Consider the following 18,912-nt stretch of genomic DNA (forward strand, 5'->3'; position numbering starts at 1 on the left):
CCACAGCAACTGCCCTACCGCCGAGCGTGCTTACTGAGGGTGGCTCACAAAGACAAACGGAAGTGGCCAGAGGGGCAGCTTCCTATACCAACATGACAACGGACGGACAGAACCATACTAAGGATAGAAACCTCTCTGCTTTAAGAAAGCGTAGCTACCTGTTCCGACGTTGGTCCTACTGTTCTCTAGCAGACAGCCTTGTCTGCTACCCTCAAGCATGCAACTACAAACACATTTGATCATTCATCCTCTCACACAGAAGGGAAGGGGGATGACAGTATCTTATCCTATACAGTATATAACAGAAAGCGGATGTAGGTTCCGTATGAGACTGTGTGACATGAATTACATATAAACTGTGTTTTAAAGTGTAGTAGTGTGACAGATCGTTCTTGTTTACGTGTAAAGGTAACACGTTCCACTACTCAGTCTAAACCTCTGGTTTAGACCTTCCACTCTGCTCCAAACCAGAGGACTGCGATGAAACCTGGGTACAATGCTACAAATAAACAGCTTGTCCTTCACCAAATCAGCCAGCCACTGAAAGGAGCGAAGGGTGGCCTCAGTGCCCAAACAGCAGGCGTCATACATGCTGATATGTGCCACTACATGCAACCAGTTGCACCCAGTGCGCTCGATAGCTGCCGGCAGGGCCTCCTCCACATCACAGATGAGACCTCCCAGCAAACATACCGTATGCACACTGGAATTCTTTCCTGCCTTACCTGCTATCTCCCTGAGGGACTACCGATCGAGGTGGCGCAGTGGTTAGCACACTGGACTCGCATTCGAGAGGACGACGGTTCAATCCCACATCCGGCCATCTTGATTTAGGTTTTCCGTGATTTCCCTAAATTGCTCCAGGCAAATGCCGGGATGGTTATTTTGAAAGGGCATGGCTGACTTCCTTCCCTAATCCGATGAGACCGATGACCTCACAGTTTGGTCTCTTCCCCTAAACAACCCAACCCCTGAGGGACTCCATCACCAGCCTAACATTGGAGCTCCCAATGACTAGCAAACCCACCCTCTGTACTTGTCCAGACTGGGCAGGAAAATCGACCAGTGGCCCAACAGGAGAGGCATCGCATGTTGGCTCAGAGTTATCATCAACACTGGGAAGCATCTCGTACCTATTGCTAAGACGTAGAGAGCCAACTGCACGGCCTGCTCCCTCTTTCATCTTCCTTTCAGTGACACGTGGACCCACCACTGTCTGCCACCCACTCTGGAGTGAGGACGGACCGGTCAGATGTTGTGTATCGGAAGCCGCAGTGACGTCTGGGTCACCAGAGAATTACAGTGGCACAAAAGGTATCGCAGGTCTCACTGGCGCCCCAACGTCAGCATTAGCTAGAAGCTTGTCGACGGAAGCTAACGCAGCTTCCAGCTGTTTAATGACAGCAGCCAACTCTCATTTTGTCCGCTCACAACAAGCATAGTCCCTAGCCATATCGTACTGTGTATAAAATAGATATAAGGTCTCAAATAGTGCTACTGGGTTTGAAAATGTACCAAAGGAGAATAAAGTAACACTAAAACTTGGTGTTCAGATTTCTCACTGTAGTCTGAGACCGCAAGCTATTAAACAGAAATAAATTCCTCTACACAGAAAATTTACACTAGAAAGCCGCGCTACGCAAGGATATTCACAAGACTTATGCAACAACAAAAACTACGATTAATTTTCTAACCACTAGTCTACACAGTAAAATAGGCATGTACAGTTCACTTCTTTGCAGAAGCATGTGAACAAAAAAGAAATACTAAATTAATTTACTGTTCATCACACAAGTGCTGCTGCTGCTACTGCGCGTCCTCTCGTCTCGGCGGCTGCCGCTGCACCGCGTCTCAATAGCACTGCGTCCGCCCCCGGCAACTGAGTGGTCAGCGCGACAGAATGTCAATCCTAAGGGCCCGGGTTCGATTCCCGGCTGAGTCGGAGATTTTCTCCGCTCAGGGGCTGGGTGTTGTGTTGTCCTAATCATCGTCATTTCGTCCCCATCGACGCGCAAGTCGCTGAAGTGGCGTCAAATCGAAAAACTTGATCTACCCGACAGGAGGGCCTAGTCACGACGAATCGCACTGCGTCTCAGTTGCACGTCTACTACGTGTTTAAATAGTAAATAATTTCCCGCGCTAGGTGAGGGTGTTTTCTGAGCTTCTCTGTCCTATAAACATACAATAAAAATCTTCCATAACTAAAACTTACATGCTATAAAGGCTGCGCGCATTTCTGGGTAGACGATTTTTGGTTCTGCCAAACGATAATTACCTCAGGTCTGGACAATTCACATTATCACTCACCCCAACAACCATATCAATTGTTATTTTCGCGGGAATTGCGATCTTCGAAAGATGATTTTCAACTTTTTACTTGCTAAGTGCACACACACAACGTGAGAGCTTATATGCGTGGATGCTGGAGTCCCTATTTATATTAAAATGACGCGTATTGGACTTAAATGGATTGCAGCTTGCCGTGATAGCTTGTATGCTAGAGGAGGAAGACAGAAGTGTAAAAAAACACAAAGAAAGTGCGTCTATCCGAAAAAATGTCATTACTCTGGTACAGAAGAAGACTATCACGCATCATACAAGGAGTCTGAGGAAGAAGAATCTGCATTTTATTTTTTGGAACGTGGAAGCATCAGTTTTGTCATGTGTTGCATAAAATTGCACCCAGAAATACTAAAAGGAACACAGCATTATGAGCTGCCATCACATCCCATGAATATTTAATTTGTTCAAGGTTAACTTTTTTTGCAAATTTTTGTGCAATAGTCATATCTTCCTCCACGCCTTTCCCATTAAGATATATAGGTTTCCTTTACATGTTGTTAAATTTTGCTTTTAATAGTTCAAGTGCCTTATTTGTACTGGGTTAGCTAACGAAACCATATAAATATTGACCAGTGATACTTTATAAACTGTTTCACAGGCAATTCAGAGAGCTACTTAACAATAGAGAGGGCTGCCCTAAGTACATATTGAAACAAACAATTTACAGTGTCTGAAAGTTTCAGGGTATTTCTTTATGAAACACTAAAATGCCTGACAAAATACAAATAAATTCCATCTGCTAATCAATCTGACTCTACCCACAGTACTTTTCCACTTCAGTTTGCAGCCATATTGCAATCAATTTCATTGTAAAACATTAAATAAGGTATGGAATCTACAACGATAAACTTCAAAAATGTAGTCGAGCGCAAGTAATTTCAAACGCTCATGTTGTTCAGTTCAGACTGATGTCTCACTGCTTCAATTAATTTGTCGTCATTTATTATAAATTTTAACAAAAGAAATAATGAAGCAAAAAATTTGTAACAAATAACGAACAACAAACAACTGTTAGCAACAACGAAAACCACAACGAAGCTTGTGGGTCACCGTGACCCACAAGCCGGCGGTCACGTGACCAACAGCCGACGAATAACGTCAGCCATCAAAACTTTCCTCCAGAGAAGAATTAAGACCAATTCACACTGGGCTTCATGTCACTTCCCTTCAAAACATTCTGCCATGCATTTCAAATGGCGGCCTCCACACTGGCCGTCATGTCACCTCATGTCACGTCACGCCATGGCACCATCAAGGTTTCTATGGAGGAAAGTTTTGATTGCTGACGTCACCCATCGGTTGCTAATCAAATGACCCACAAGCCCATTTCCTCCCTATAGAGTATACTACACGCGCAAAGTTAACACTCAGCGCGGTTGCTGACGGGAATGACCGTAAAGTCATTTCTTATTTACTGGAGCTCCCATCAGCCACCGCGCCGAGTGTCAACTTTGCGCGAACAATACACGGCCATGGGCAGGTTTCCGTATTTCGTTTTGTCGTGGTGTTCGCGGCTAATATCAGTTGTTCGTTATGTGCTATTAAAAGCCAAATTTAACAACACGAGAAGAAAATCTATATAACATGAATGGGAACGTATGGAGGGAGACATTACTATTGTGCAAAAATTTGCATTGGGCTAGTAACTGAAGTTAACTTCAAATAAACCAAATATTGACGGATGTGATGGCAAGTCATAACACTGTGTTTTTTTAGTAATTCTGGCGCAATTTGATATGACAAATGAAAAAAGTGATGCTTCCACGTTCCAGAATATAAAATGGAGATCCACCCCACTCACGTTCTTTGTATAATTTGTGAAATTCCCTTTCTATGCAAGGTAATGACATATTTTCGGGTCCACGCAATTTCATTTTCGCACAAATGTGGATTCTAGAATTCACGTATATAAGCTACCGCGTTCTGTATGTGCACTTCGCGCATAAAACAGTTGAAAATCATCATACGAAGATCGCAATTCCCGCTAAAAGAATACTTGAGGACAGCAATGCCAGTTGAGATCAAATGACTTGAAGTGTCGTAACGTGACGGACACTCAGACAGTGTGAATACACCTTGACGTGATGGTAACATGATATGACGGTTTCTCGACGGACAGCGTGAATTGGCCTCTATACTGTCGGTGGTAAGTTAACATAGAGTCCATGGGCAAATAATTTCCATAGTTTAATAAATAAATAAAGAGAACTGCATCTGCAGATGCCACTAACTGCGGCGACACTATCGTTGCATGTGTGTCAATAGGTCGAACTATCGAAGGAGGTTAGAACCAATAGGCAAAGTATCTTTACAAACAAGAATTAAATGCAAGTTGTTTGACAACTTCAGATACTGAAGGTGAAGAAGAAATAAATTGCGAGCAGGCTGTATGCGAGTACTGTCATTTTGGTTGTAAATCATTTTCGCGTTTGAAAGCATTCTATGCAATCCGTGTAGTTACGTATGATGTGGAAAGTATATCGTAACAATAAGCGAAGTGCCTGAAATCGTAACTGAGTAAACGATTTGAGAATGTCGAACAAATTGTTATTTTGAATGCGTCGAACCTCACCTTAAACTATTTGTAACTCGAGGAAAAAACGTTGAGCTCGTAACATCATTAAAAGTAAAGGTAATCCACCATTGAGTATGTTCATGTTAATGAAGTTTTGAATGGTCATGTAGGGAAAACAAAACGGAGCTCAAATTCCTTGTTTAGAATTGTACAGAGAAACTAATAGACATTTCAATAGCGCAAGGCCCATTGAATTTATGTAAAATAATAGTAGAGCTTATTATAACTAGTTATCGTACAAAACAATTATAACTGTGCTTCCTATTACACATAAAGTTCCGTTAAACCTACAACCGAGCAGTCTTCTGTGTGGTACGAGTAAGGTCAATACAGTAACAGAAATTTCTTACTGTAATGTAGGCAAAACTGAGCCTTTTGTTTAATGTATCCATTAAGTGGTACCACCAGAATTTATCCTTTCTGGTGCCTTGGGACTTCACACATGAAGCTTTATCCAATGTGTGGACCATGATCTCTCCTTCAGTACCTGTGGTCATTTGTACTCCAGTTACCAGCAATCAACTCTGTTTTTTGATAAGTTCCTGGTGGATCATGAATGTCAATAATAAAATAAGGCCAAGCTTAAATCTTACAGAGTACCAATATTCCCCAATCTGAATTCAGATCAGTTCCCATGATACCATTCGTTAATGTAGTCGTTTGTTTTCTGTTAAGCAATGACTCTATCCAGCCAAGGAAAATGCTATTAATAATACCATTCAATTCTATTTTCCCCGTTAGAAATTTCTTTCCAACAGAATCGAAGACTTTGGCAGTCACAGAAAATACAATCTGAATATTTTTTCTTGCTTTGTTTTACCATGATGGAACAAGATTTTTGTACTTGAAAATATTGTACCTATAAGAGTGACTATTATTGTGATCCAGCAGATGAGTTGTGAAAACTGATCTCTGCTGTTCGTGTATACAATGTCACAGTGATTGATCTTTTCTGGACATGTCTCAATGCTGGATCATTTGCTTTGCAAAGCTTATTTGAATAACGCATAATATTGTTCCAAATTGTCTTGGCATTGTCCTTGGAGTTTTGAAATGTTTGTGGGTAGTATATGTATGGGTTTTGCTTTGTTGATAGCCCAGTGACTTTTGCAATACTGCTTGAAGTGGCCCTTTATCTTTATTAGAGGTAATCCTTTATAGTAAAGGAAGTTCTCTTCTCTCTGTTACTAGATACTTCTAACTCAGAAGTTACCTCCTCTATCTCTTGGCTTCCACTGTAATTGTCACTAACTGTAAAGCAAAGCTGGATTTATGGTGTTGCAATACTGTTTTTAAAAAAGAGTTCAGATGTCCAAGGTAAACTACTACTCATTTTTCATCTACTAAAGTTTCACTGAGTGTGAGTGACAGTCAGCATTTCTGAAAACAGTGGAAGTACTTTATGGTATTTCTCTGGTCTCTTGTCAGAAGACTGGTCCAATGCAGGTCTCCATGTTAGTCATTCTTTTGAAAGTTCTTTTCATCTTGAAGTACCAATTTCAATCTACTTGACCTTGATTACTGCTGACAAGCCTTGGACACCTTTCATAACTTAACCCCCTTCCCCCGCACTTCCTTCCATTGCCAAACTAACTATTACATCTGCTTTAGTATGTGTCCTTTCAATTGAACATATACTGTATTTTAAACAGGTTGTACGTTCAATTCCTTTTTTTTTACCCCGAATCTGTTTGAGTACTTCTTGATCAATTATCTGCACTAGCTATCTAAGCCTAATCGTCTATTCTTCTGTATTGCCTCATTTCAAAGGCTTCTGTTGTGATTGCCAATACTGTTTTATCATCCACATTTGGCTTCGTAGAAGGCCACACTCCATATATCTTCAGCAAATACTTCCAAACATGTAAATTTATATTCAGTATTGAAAAACGTGTAAATTTATATTCAGTATTGAAAAATCTTTCAAGAAAGCTTCACTTGCTATTGCAAGATGTCATATGATGTGCTACTGATAAGTTCATAGTCTTGTCATTGCCCACTACAACCAGTAACTCTGTACTGTAGTGCTGTGCTTGAATACTTGTAACATTTCTGACAATGAATACGTATCTTTTGTGATTCCCTATTACTTTGCAGCCTAATACTTTGAGTGTTCATGCTTAATAGCTTGTTATTTAGGGCATTAATACTTGTACTGTGACACTGCTTACAGGACTGCTTATAGATGCACAATTAAGTATAACCAGCATTTATTGTGACAACTGTGTTGCAGCTTAACTCTTAAACTAACCAGATAACCCAGAATGAGATTTTCACTCTGCAGCAGAGCACGCTCTGATATGAAACTTCCCGGCAGATTAAAACTGTGTGTTGAACCGAGACTCAAACTCAGGACCTTTGCTTTTAGCAGGCAAGTGCTCTACCATCTGAGCTACTCAACCATGACTCACAACCTGTCCTCACAGGACTGGGTGAATTGAAGCTGTGAGGGTAGGTCGTGAGCCGTGCTTGGGTAGCTCGGGTGGTAGAGCACTTGTCCGCGAAAGGCAAAGGTCTCGAGTTCCGAGTCGTGGTCCGGCACACAGTTCTAATCTGCCAGAAAGTTTCTAATCCGATGATGGTTAACTTTGTAGAATGTATAGAAAATGAGGGCAAACGGAAAAGTAATGCCTCTCAATTTTGTATGTGAAAATTCTTAAAGCTTTTTAAATAAAATAAATGTTATTAACATTCTTATAATAGAGGGAATTATTCCACGTGGGAAAAATATATCTAAAAACAAAGATGATGTGACTTACCAAATGAAAGTGCTGGCAGGTCGATAGACACACAAACAAACACAAACATACACACAAAATTCAAGCTTTCGCAACAGACTGTTGCCTCATCAGGAAAGAGGGAAGGAGGGGAAAGACGAAAGGATGTGGGTTTTGGTCTTTAAATATGTCTGCTTGTGTCTGTATGTGTGTGTGTGTGTGTGTGTGTGTGTGTGTGTGTGTGTGTGTGTGTGCGCGCACGAGTAATACCCGTCCTTTTTTCCCCCTAAGGTAAGTCTTTCCGCTCCCGGGATTGGAATGACTCCTTACCCTCTCCCTTAAAACCCACATCCTTTCGTCTTTCCCCTCCATCCCTCTTTCCTGATGAGGCAACAGTTTGTTGCAAAAGCTTGAATTTTGTGTGTATGTTTGTTTATGTTTGTTTGTGTGTCTATCGACCTGCCAGCGCTTTCGTTTGGTAAGTCACATCATCTTTGTTTTTAGATATGTTATTAACATTCTACGTATTTAGTTGTCATGTCTACATATTTGCAACCCTCTGCTGCTAGGGACTCCATATTGTAGCATGGAACATGGCGGTGTAATGTTACTATATTGATGCCTGAGAAACAATGTGCTGTTATTGAATTTCAAATTAGAAGAGTTCATCCATTCACAGAGCGCTCTGTCCTTTATCATGACAATGTGATACCAACAAAGAGCACTGTGACATCTGCAACAATCAAAAGCCTTGGGTTCACTATCATTGATCATCCTCCATACAGTCCCGACTTGGCCCCATCCGATTTCCTCCTGTTTCCAAAACAAATTTCCTTCTGTTTCCAAAACTTAAAAAAACTTAGAGGACTTCATTTTTATGGTAATGAAGTGGTGCAAGCAGAGGTGAGATTGTGGCTCCAATCAAAGAACTCAAATATTCTACAGTGATGGTATCAACAAACTGGTATTTCGTTGGGAGAAATTTGTTTGGCATCAGGTTGACCATGTTGAGAAATAAATGTGTAGACATGGAGAATAAATATGTAATATGTTAATAAAATTTGTTTTATATAAAAAGCTTTAAGGGCTTTCACGTAAATTTGTAGGTATCACTTTTCAGCATGCTCTTGTAGTAAGCTCATAATTTTGTTATGCACATTAGGGGAAATTCATTTTCATATTACGATTAATACTTTGCTTTTATTATGGCTATTTACAGATTACACTAACAAATACTTGAATCAACACTTTAGAATGATTTGATATGTCTTAAGAGCTGTATTAAATTGGATACAAATTGCCATTCTTTAGCACTGAGAGGTGTTGGAAGCGATAAGGCACAAATCCATAAGGAACTAGGTTGAAACACCTCTGGCCATTCAGGTTGCTTTGGGCTATGTAAATTTTTAAGGTCAGTGCAAGGAAACACACTACCAGATGTCTCTTCACCCTTTCGATTCCCTCTCCCAAGCTTGTTTATTCAGAGCTTGTGCTTAGTCTCTTGTGATCTGTTTTGTATAGGAACATTAAATCCTGCCTATCTTCCTCCCTCCCTCTTCTGAAGTTTCTTGTTCTGGCATTAATTGTTCTACAAATGTGTGTGGAAAGAAAAACATAATTGGTGATTCTGCTACTTGAAAGTAGATTGATGAACAGAAAAAATGTTTCACTCTAATCCTGTAAGAACTGGGGTGCTTGGTCTGTTTTGGTATCAGTGGCATTTGCAGCAAGTTGGCTGTCGTGATGGGTCTGGTCCATAAATGGAGCCATCCTCTCACTCCCAAACGTTGACAACATCTAATTTGTGCAAAGTATTCTGTATTGCAAAGATCTGAATAATCTGTCTGTGATGTCCATTCACCTTTCTGTATGGATTTCCCAATGATGACAAGAAAGGTTGTGGATTGATCCTACCAGAGTATTGAGTCAGGCAGTGCTTGTCTTGGTGGCAGTTGTGGGGTCACTTTCTTCCCCTAGGACTGATAATGACAGCTCTTCATACTTTCACATTACTATCAGACTTCAGTACAGTGTTTGATATAGTTCTGCACTGCCACCTACAGGACCAGCTGTGTGACTAAATTGAACACAACACGTCATCCTCTATGGAAAGAAATCTTCAGGTGTAAAAGTAACATGGGTGTATGTCAAAGGAGAGTTATTGAACTGTTTAATTTCACAATATGTGTAAATAACACAGTGGAAGAAGTCACAGCATACAAAATTGTAGCAAAATGCGGGAAGGCTTACAGTGGATCATTGCATAGTGCAGGGATTGGCAACTGACCCTCAACATTGACAATGTAACATATTTTGCATAAATAGGCAGAAAGAAGTATTACTGTGTGATTAAACAATTGCAGAACAATCACTGGACGCAGCCATGCCCAGAAAATATCTAGGAGTATTTGTACAGTGCAGTTTAAAGTGAAAATAAAATCATGAAACGTAGTCCATCAACAAAGGGGGTAGCTTACAAAACACTTGTTCGAACAATACTCGAATATTGCTCGTTAGTGTGGGATGTGTACCAGACAACCAGACAGCATTGAGAAGAAATAGAGAAGAGGAATGCGTTTCATTACAGGTTCATTTAGTGAGCAGGAAATCATAAGAGATGCTCAGTCAACTCCAGTGGCATGCACTACAAGAGAGGTGTTGTGCATCATGGTATAGTCTACTGTTAAAATTCTTAGTGTGTTCATTCCTAGAAGAGTCAACTAATATAGTGCTTCCTGCTATGTATATCTGCCAAAAAAGACCATGAAGGTAAAGTTAGAGAGATTCCAGTTCACACTGAAGCTCGCCAGTAATTGCTCTCCTGCGAATCATTCACGACTAGAACAGTAAAAGCAAAATTGACAATGACACAAAGTCCCTTCACCACACATAGTAAGGTAGCTTGCAAAGTATACATGTAGATGTATATCTAAATGTTCTCAAGGAAGCTACTAATACATTACCATAGGATGCTGTCATAGTAACACTGTTTGAGCAGAAAGTCTTGTTATCACTGTTCATAAAAGGAATATAGTATGTTGATGTTCAGCATTGCCATAGGATAACCTCCACCACATTGTCACCGCAACCATCAGTACTCCCATTCATTATACTTAGAAGCAGAAACAATGTAATAAATTACTTGTGCTTTTAATAAGGAAAATTTGATGATAATACTGTAATGATATTTGATATAAGCTGAACATAAAGATTTTCAGGATTTAGTGTTTACCTTAAGGTTATTTGAGTAAACATAATTAGCTCTACAGCTAGTACTATAACCACTAAATCGTGGTATAGCGGTTAAGTATGCAATTGCTTCATTCATGCACACTGAGGTGACAAAAGTTATGAGATACCAACATGCATAGATGCAGATGACGGGGGTATCGGCTACACAAAATACAAAAGGGCAGTGCAGTTTTGGAGTTGTCGTTCATACTCAGGAGATTCATGTGAAAAGGTTTTCGACTTGATTATAGCTGCATGACAGGAGTTAATGGACTTTCATGCAGAATGGTGGTTGGGGATAGGGGCAAGGTAAATTCCATTCAGAAATCATTAGAGAATTCAATATTCTGAGATGCACAGCATCAAGAGTGTGCCGAGAACACCAAACTCCAGGCATTACCTCTTACCACGGTCAATGCATTGGCCTTTTGCTTTACGATCCAGAGCAGTGGCGTGTGTGTGAAGTTGTGAGTGGTAACAGACAATCAACACTGTGTGAAATAACTGCCGAAATTAACGTGGAATGTATGACAGAACATATCTGTTAAGATAATGCAGCAAAATTTGGTGTTAATGGGCTATGGCAGCAGATGATGACTGATGCAGTGCCTGTCTTCGGCTCACGATAATCTTGTTAGTTTCCTTGACGACTGGAAAATTGTGGCATAGTCAGATGAGTCCAGATTTCAGCTAGTAAGAGTTGATGGTAGGGTTCGAGTGTGGCGCAGACACCACAATGCCATGAACTCAAGTTGACAACAAAGCACTGTGCAAGCTGATGGTGTGGGCTGTGTTCACACGGAGCACCGACTTTGAAATGCCTATGTGTGGCTACTTGGAGACCATCTGCAGCAATTCAATGATGGAATTTTCATGGATGATAATGCACCATGTCACTGGGCCACTATTGCTCGTGACTGGTTTGAAGAACATTCTAGACAATTCGAGCGAATGATTTGGGCAACCAGATCGCCTGATATGAATCCCATCTAACATTTATGGAACATAGTCGAGAGGTCAGTTCATGTACAAAGTCTTGCACTGGCTATATTTTGTAATTATGGACAGCTAAGGAGGCAGTGTAGCTCGGTATTTCTGTAGGGATCTTCCAATGGCCTGTTGAGTCCATGCCATATCGAGCTGCTGCACTGCACTGGGAAAAAGGAGGTCCAGCGTGATACTAGTAGGTATCCCATGACTTTTACAGAACTTGGCAGTGTTGTGTAGCAGGGAAATACAGAAGCATCCGATTCCACTCGTCTGCTTTGACCCTTGACGTCACAGATATGGCGGAAACGACCAAACACCATGACTCCAATATGGCGCCTATGACGTCATTACGTAAACATGACAACAAACACGAAAATACACCGAAAAACCAACACACACACGTTCCACAAAAAACCTAGTGACACTAACGGGACAAGCATGGGAAATGGCGGGTTTTTCGGTGGGCACAAAGTAAATATAAACAAATTTAAACACACACCACCATACCAAACCACATAAAACGACGAAAAAACCTGACAAGACAAAACTCCCCAAATTCCACTAAACACAATATTCTCTGGAATCAGACACTTCCCTTGACCTATATAACTCAACAGCAGCTCCTGATCCCACAAGTTGGAATCGAACACTTCCTTTGACCTATATAACTCAACAGCAGCTCTGGATCCCACAAATTGGAATAGAACACTTCCCTTGACCTATATAGCTAAACAGCAACTCCCGATACCGGAACACCTACAGCTGCAACCACACATTGTAATGGAACACTTCCCTTGACCCCAACACACAACAAATACACTTAAAAACAAGGAAAATTTACCACAACAAATTTCCAGCGCCGCAACCTAGGTCGGCCACCACACACACACACACACACACACACACACACACACACACACACAAAATACCAACGAAAACAAGTACACAACCAAAAGATAGACCCAACCCACTCACCCCCCCCCCAAACCAACCTCCCCCCTCACCCCAAAATAAAATACCCATAACAAAAACCAAATGCAAAATAAAAAAAATCTCAATCGCACACTACAACTCCACAAAAACTGCAACAAAACAGATCCTCCGCAACTAAATCACAAACCAACACACTCCCCCTCCCCCCCCCCCCCCCCCCCACCTTTCAGAAACATTACCAACAACTAACTCCCCCCCCCCCCCCTCCCCTCCTGAGCTGCGCTGCAGCCACCCACCCACCCAAACCACCCTAACTAACCACCTTCGGCCTGTACATCTTACTAATAGCCCTTTAAAAAAAATTCGGAGGGGGGGGGGGGGGGGGGGGGGGGGGGGAAGCGCGCGCGCACACACACACACACACACACACACACACACACACACACACACACACACACACACACACACAATTGCCCTCAGGGACGCTCTTCCGCCAACAGTACTCATCTAAATGAGACTGAAGGTTAGAAGAGCGCCTCATCTCCCTCCCAAGATCTGACTTAAGGCCCCCCCACATCCCCTCTATAGTATTCGTAGAAGCCCCCGTCTCATAATTTTTAAACTCTAAACTATGGTTAACAACTAAATGATTGTACCCCCTCTCACCCAACCACCTATAAGAAAAAAAATCATCAGAAACTAGAGTGGAACCCGGTTCTATAAACTCCTCAATTAACCCCACTAACTCCGCCTTAGACTGCCCATACACAACCCTAAAAACACATTCCGAACACCAATCCCCTGGCACAACAGCTCCCTGCACCCAGGGACCAACCACAGACTTACCCCTCCCATACTTCCTTTTCCCAAACTGCGACTTGTCCACCTTCACCAAAACCCCAGGCCCACCCATCTTATCCCTGTCCTTAATAAACTCAAAACGTACTTAACGGCAAAACAGAAACCAGTCAAGCACACTCATCTCATTCACACCAGTCTCATCTGCGCAAAAACTTTGAGAGGATCTATAACAAAAATAATATGCCAACAACACAATCTCGTGCATGTCCAACCTAGACTTTTCGAACCAGGAACCGCAGCATATGGAGCGCCATAGGTTATCCCTATGGCACCGCCACACATGACTGTCCCTGGTCCGAGATGCCGGAACTTTTGCCAATGTCATTTCATTCTGACAGACAGTGTACTTAACCACCTCCGCAATCAACCCGAAAAGCTGTAGAAATTTGATCAGTTCCAACTGAGTCGTGCCCATCATAGCATGGAGTTGCACACTATTTATTTTATCGGTCATATCCATACCTAACAAGAGCAACAACAAATTAATTTATTCAAATTAACACACAATCTACAGTGAACAGCACTACAATAACTTTCACGCAAAAACACTAAATCGTTAACTCACTGAAACCAATTCCACTCCAAAAACACAGCCAAAACGAGAACCAGCCACTGAACCCAATACCCCACACAACACGAAACCCTTAAACACACCACCAGAGGCCACCACGAACCGCAACACGACAACATCTACAAACACACCACACTCACAAACCAAACTCTGTGCCGTCATGACGTCACGCACCACAACAGCCTTACGTCACAGGTCAAAGCCAACGGGTGGGATCGGACACTTTGGTCGACCCAGTAGTGGTGGAGAGGATTGTACTTTATTGAGAGTGGGTGTTTCTTCTGTGCTGTTCTGGTAGTAGAGTAAAAGTTGAAGATAAATGAGAGGGAGTGCAATGATTGAGAAGACAATAGAGGAGAAAAGGGTATGCTAGTCTTTACACTTATGGGTACGTACCCGTGATAATTGTTCATAGGCAGGAGTGATATCGGAAAAGTGTACATCACATATGTGTCACACACAACCATTTGTTGCCAGTCCAGCCAGTGTGAGCTCTCGTACAATAGTCTTTGTAAAATAGGATCATGGTAATAGAGTATGGACAGTATTAGTGACTAAAAGTTTGTTTTTAAGTTCAAAGGATGCACATTTTTATATTTCTGTAGGAATTAAGTGACACTGACAACTTCTTACAGTTAGAATTTGTGTGTTCAGTGCAGTCCAGTCCAGTCCAGTCCAAGTTATAGTGCTCCTTTTCTTTGCAGAAGAAGTAGTTATTTCTGTGCTGTTCAGTACCAAGGGTTCATGAGATTCTTTGAACTGAACTATCTTAACTCCATTATACTGTGGCTTTTATTGGGCGTATGTCGCAGTGAGTCAATCCATGACAGACATATGCTGCCACCTTGCAGCAATTTCGGATGTTGGTGTCAGTGGTGGTTGTGTGTTATTGACAGTACAAAGGATGGAGGTACTGTGACAAACACAAACAGTTTGCAATGAATGGGTCTTTAGTTAAATTCCTTGTCGACTCCGCATTCAGATTTGATGGTGTGAGAACTAATTGGTTCATAAAGTTGCAGTGATTCAAGCCAGAATAACGCCATGTGGAACATTCTGTTTTGTGTTTCAGTAAATTTGAAATTAGAGCTAAACAATGATCATAAATTTACTCCAAATTTTGATAGTGGTTGTACTGTCTTACACAGCAGGACAGCTTGCTACTAACCTGGAATAATAGGTGTGGAAATGCAGAAGAGCCTAGTTTAAGAACTCATGAAGGTAATGAATTTCCTGATCCTTAAAGTCTATCATTCAGTTGCCTGTGAGTAAGTGGTTGCTGTTTTTTTCTTTTTCACTTTATTCCATAAAACTTTTGGTTTGGGACTCTTTGCAGATTCTCCCCTAAGTTTATTTTTTCAGAGGAGAAATTTTCCTATTTAAGTTTGTTATTAGTCATTACTGTATAGGAACAAGCACTTAATATTTAATGTTCTGTCATTTTTAATTTATGTATTTTATAGAAACAAATAAGAAATCAACATGGCAGAGAAGTGGATTGGTTATACTGTATCTATTGACTGTGGTGACACTCTGGGAAAGTACCAGGGGCAAATATGTCATGTAGATGGGAAGGACCAAACTTTAACACTGAGGAAAGCATTTCGCAACGGTGTTCCGGATCCTTCCACAGAAGTGACATTGAGGTAAGCAGCTACACAATTTCTTAGTATCACAGTAGCAATTATTATCACCAGTGAATATTCACTGTGTGATTTTGTATAAATATTCCATCGGTAGACTAGTTTGTTATTGCTTTACTTTTTTAGTTGCAGTAGCAAATTTGACGGACATATTTTAGTTGTGTATTTATTGTCATTTTGACTTTATGCTTTTGAAATGGAAAATATGTATTCCGGGATAATTCATTGTAAAATGCCAATAGTGCAGCCACAGAATAGTTACAAAAACACTTCGCAACCAAAAAGCACTATCTGCCAATGCTGAATATGTTCAGTGTGACATCAGTAAAATAATGTAAAGGTGCAGTTGAAATGTATCAGTGTTTTCTGTTGGAATGAGACGACAGGGAATATTGAGTTTGAATATAGGATGATTGTAGGGGTCCCATTCCACGCACACACGACATCCTTGGCAGTCTACTGTCGATTGTAACTGCCCCATGTTTGTGGTCCATTGCTGGGAGATGAGAGAAAACACTGGGCCACAAGGGGTCATGCAAGCTGCTGGGGGGGGGACACAGGACAGGAAAGGGATGTGCCCGGCTAGTGATGGCAAGTGACTCGCTGGCAGCAATGGGCAGTTGGAGGTCTGGGTTTATCGAGGAAGTGTGAGCAGTCTGATGGGCCAAACATAGTTGATAGGTGGTGGCCTGGTTTGTCAGTATTATTGGCACTATGATGGTTGGTGTTTAACTGTCAGTTAGCCGCGCAGTTTGAGGCACCACGGCACAGGTTGTGTGACCCTTTCTGCCAGAGGTTTGAGTTCTCCCACAGGCATGGTTGTGTGTGTTGTTCTTAGCATAAGTTACTTTAAGTTAAAGTAGCGTGTAGGCCTAGGGACCGATGACCTCAGCAGTTTGGTTCCTTAGGAATTAACAAACATTTGAACATTCAAGGAAGTGAGCCTGCTCAGGGAGCTGTTTAGTGCCATATTGTGGATTATATGGTGAAGCACTAATTTTGTTTTCAACCTATGTTTGAGCCTTTGCATACTGGTTCCTTTTGGGCCTACTTGATGTTTGTCACTCCTCCGGTCCACTATTGTGAGCCAAAGGCACATGTTTGTGTTGTGCTTCTAGGATGTATCTGGCCAATTTTCTGAACACATTTTCTCAGTTTGTGATAAATAATTATTAGATTTTGATTTGTTGTCTATTCGTTACGTTACTGAGCAATATGGCTGTCTTGTTTGTGTGTGCAAGACATGCTTTATGTGCTTTCTGTGAAATCATTCTGTAGTTACCTGCCTGGCTTACTGCTTATGCAGTGCTTGCCTGCTTTCTTTGATGTGTCGTGCATGTTACTGAAATAGTGTTTAACATTCTTCGTGCTGAGATTAACTGTTAAGTACCTGCCTGGCATATTATCTAATGTAGTGTAGTGTAATGTTTACTCAACACTCGCCAGCCTTTTAATTCATTGATGGTTTTGGCATTTCACTAGAATTGTGTTAAGGGCATAGTGCTTGTCAAATTTGTCTTATGCAGTGGTGTTTATATTTAGTAAGGACAGTGTTCAATCATACATACATGTGCGTCAAAGGACAGATTAGCCGTTATTTAGTGCCTTGTTTATCAGAGGCCTCATTGTATGCTTTGATTGGTATGGTGGCATTTACTAAATGATCTTTTAAAATCCTCAAATGTCTGTGGAAAAGGTATATAGCTTATAAGACAGCTGGCAAATTGATTATAGCAAGTCTGCATTAGTTGTCTTTTGCTGTTTTCTGAACTAGCTGCCTGTGTAATAGTTGTCTTGTCATTTGTTTAGTAACAGTTTCTGTCTACCAGGCTTAGTTGATTTTGTCTGTATATTTGATCAGCTACTGCCTCTGTTTGCTTTCTTGTAATCTCTAAAATCAAGCATTTGTCTTGCTTTGGTGTTTCAATGCCACCAATTTCTTCTAAATCCTGTTTAAGTCAATCTAAGCGACACCTGATGTTTTGGTTGGCCATTTAAAGTTCTCTGTGTGTGCTACTAATTTCCATAAACCCTGAAGCACCTCCACCAGTTGTAGAGTTGTTGCATGGCCACTGGCCATTAATTCTGTTACCCTGTTTTTGTTGGAAATGCTATAAAGGTTCCTTGTAGAGTAATTCAGTCCCCTTAAGTTTGGCCGATGTTACTGGTAAACTGGTCTTCGTGGGTGAGGATCCATATTCCTTAATGAAAATTGCAGGTAAAATTCTGTGGCCTGATGCATGAACCTGATAACCCACACAATGTTACTTTTGAGATTTGTAGTAAAATGCAAACTGGTGATATTTTACAGGTTGTGATTGGATTATATTTTATTTATGTTTGCCTTTTCAAAGCTAACAATATAAACTAATCATCCACAAATTTTTGGCAATATAAAATAATGTTTTCTCTATGAAAAAAATAAAAATGAAAATATGCACCAAACAAAATTTAAGCCTTTCACTGCATGGACCTGATAAACCACAATAATTTTTTTTCTTACTCGTCATCATCCCCTGAATTTTCCGACACATTCAGTGTGTGTGTGTTGCTGTTCCCCATCTTCTGTTTGTAGATCTGTCACCTTCTACCCCGTGGTTTGCATGATGTAGGCACTTTCCTCCTCAGTCCAGCATAAAATTCTCGATGTTCTTCATGTATAAACTGGCTCAGTTTCCTCAGGTCCTTCAGTTTATCTTCATTGATTGGAAGACCGTATTGGTGGACAGGTGTTAGGCATGTTGTGGGTATATCTTGCCTGTCCTTGCAATGTTTACTGCTTTGTATTTTTCCATTTCTGGCTGTGTGAATATGCAATGCAGTATTTTCCTGGTAAGCATTGGTTAATCATGTGGGTGCAGCCTTTTGTATTCTCACAATGTTATCAGTGTCTTTCCTCCTAAATATCAGATAGTTCTTCAAACTTTCAACTGGCAGTCTTCCTGGACCATCTGTTTCACATGAAAAGCTGATTTCTCTTGTACATTTCTCCTAATTTATACCAACCTTCTGGCCTTCTGGTGTATAGAAAGCAGGGATTTTCCTTTC

The 18,912-nt window shown here is 41.0% G+C and overlaps 1 protein-coding gene across 2 annotated transcripts in view; it reads left to right on the forward strand.

Moving 5' to 3' along the window:
• The first annotated feature begins 4,344 nt into the window (after positions 1-4,344).
• LOC126484276 (enhancer of mRNA-decapping protein 3) overlaps positions 4,345-18,912 on the forward strand; it is a 92,534-nt gene continuing 77,966 nt past the window's right edge. Inside the window, exons 1-2 of one of the 2 annotated variants that reach the window (XM_050107701.1) lie at positions 4,345-4,489; positions 15,685-15,867. In XM_050107701.1, coding sequence (XP_049963658.1) covers positions 15,704-15,867 — 164 coding nt within the window. In that variant the 5' untranslated portion in view covers positions 4,345-4,489; positions 15,685-15,703. Of the gene's footprint in view, positions 4,490-4,664; positions 4,976-15,684; positions 15,868-18,912 lie in introns of those variants that run through there. The other variant, XM_050107700.1, reaches the window with a different exon arrangement.

This window comes from Schistocerca serialis, chromosome 6 (assembly GCF_023864345.2).
Source record: "Schistocerca serialis cubense isolate TAMUIC-IGC-003099 chromosome 6, iqSchSeri2.2, whole genome shotgun sequence".
Lineage (NCBI taxonomy): Eukaryota > Metazoa > Arthropoda > Insecta > Orthoptera > Acrididae > Schistocerca > Schistocerca serialis.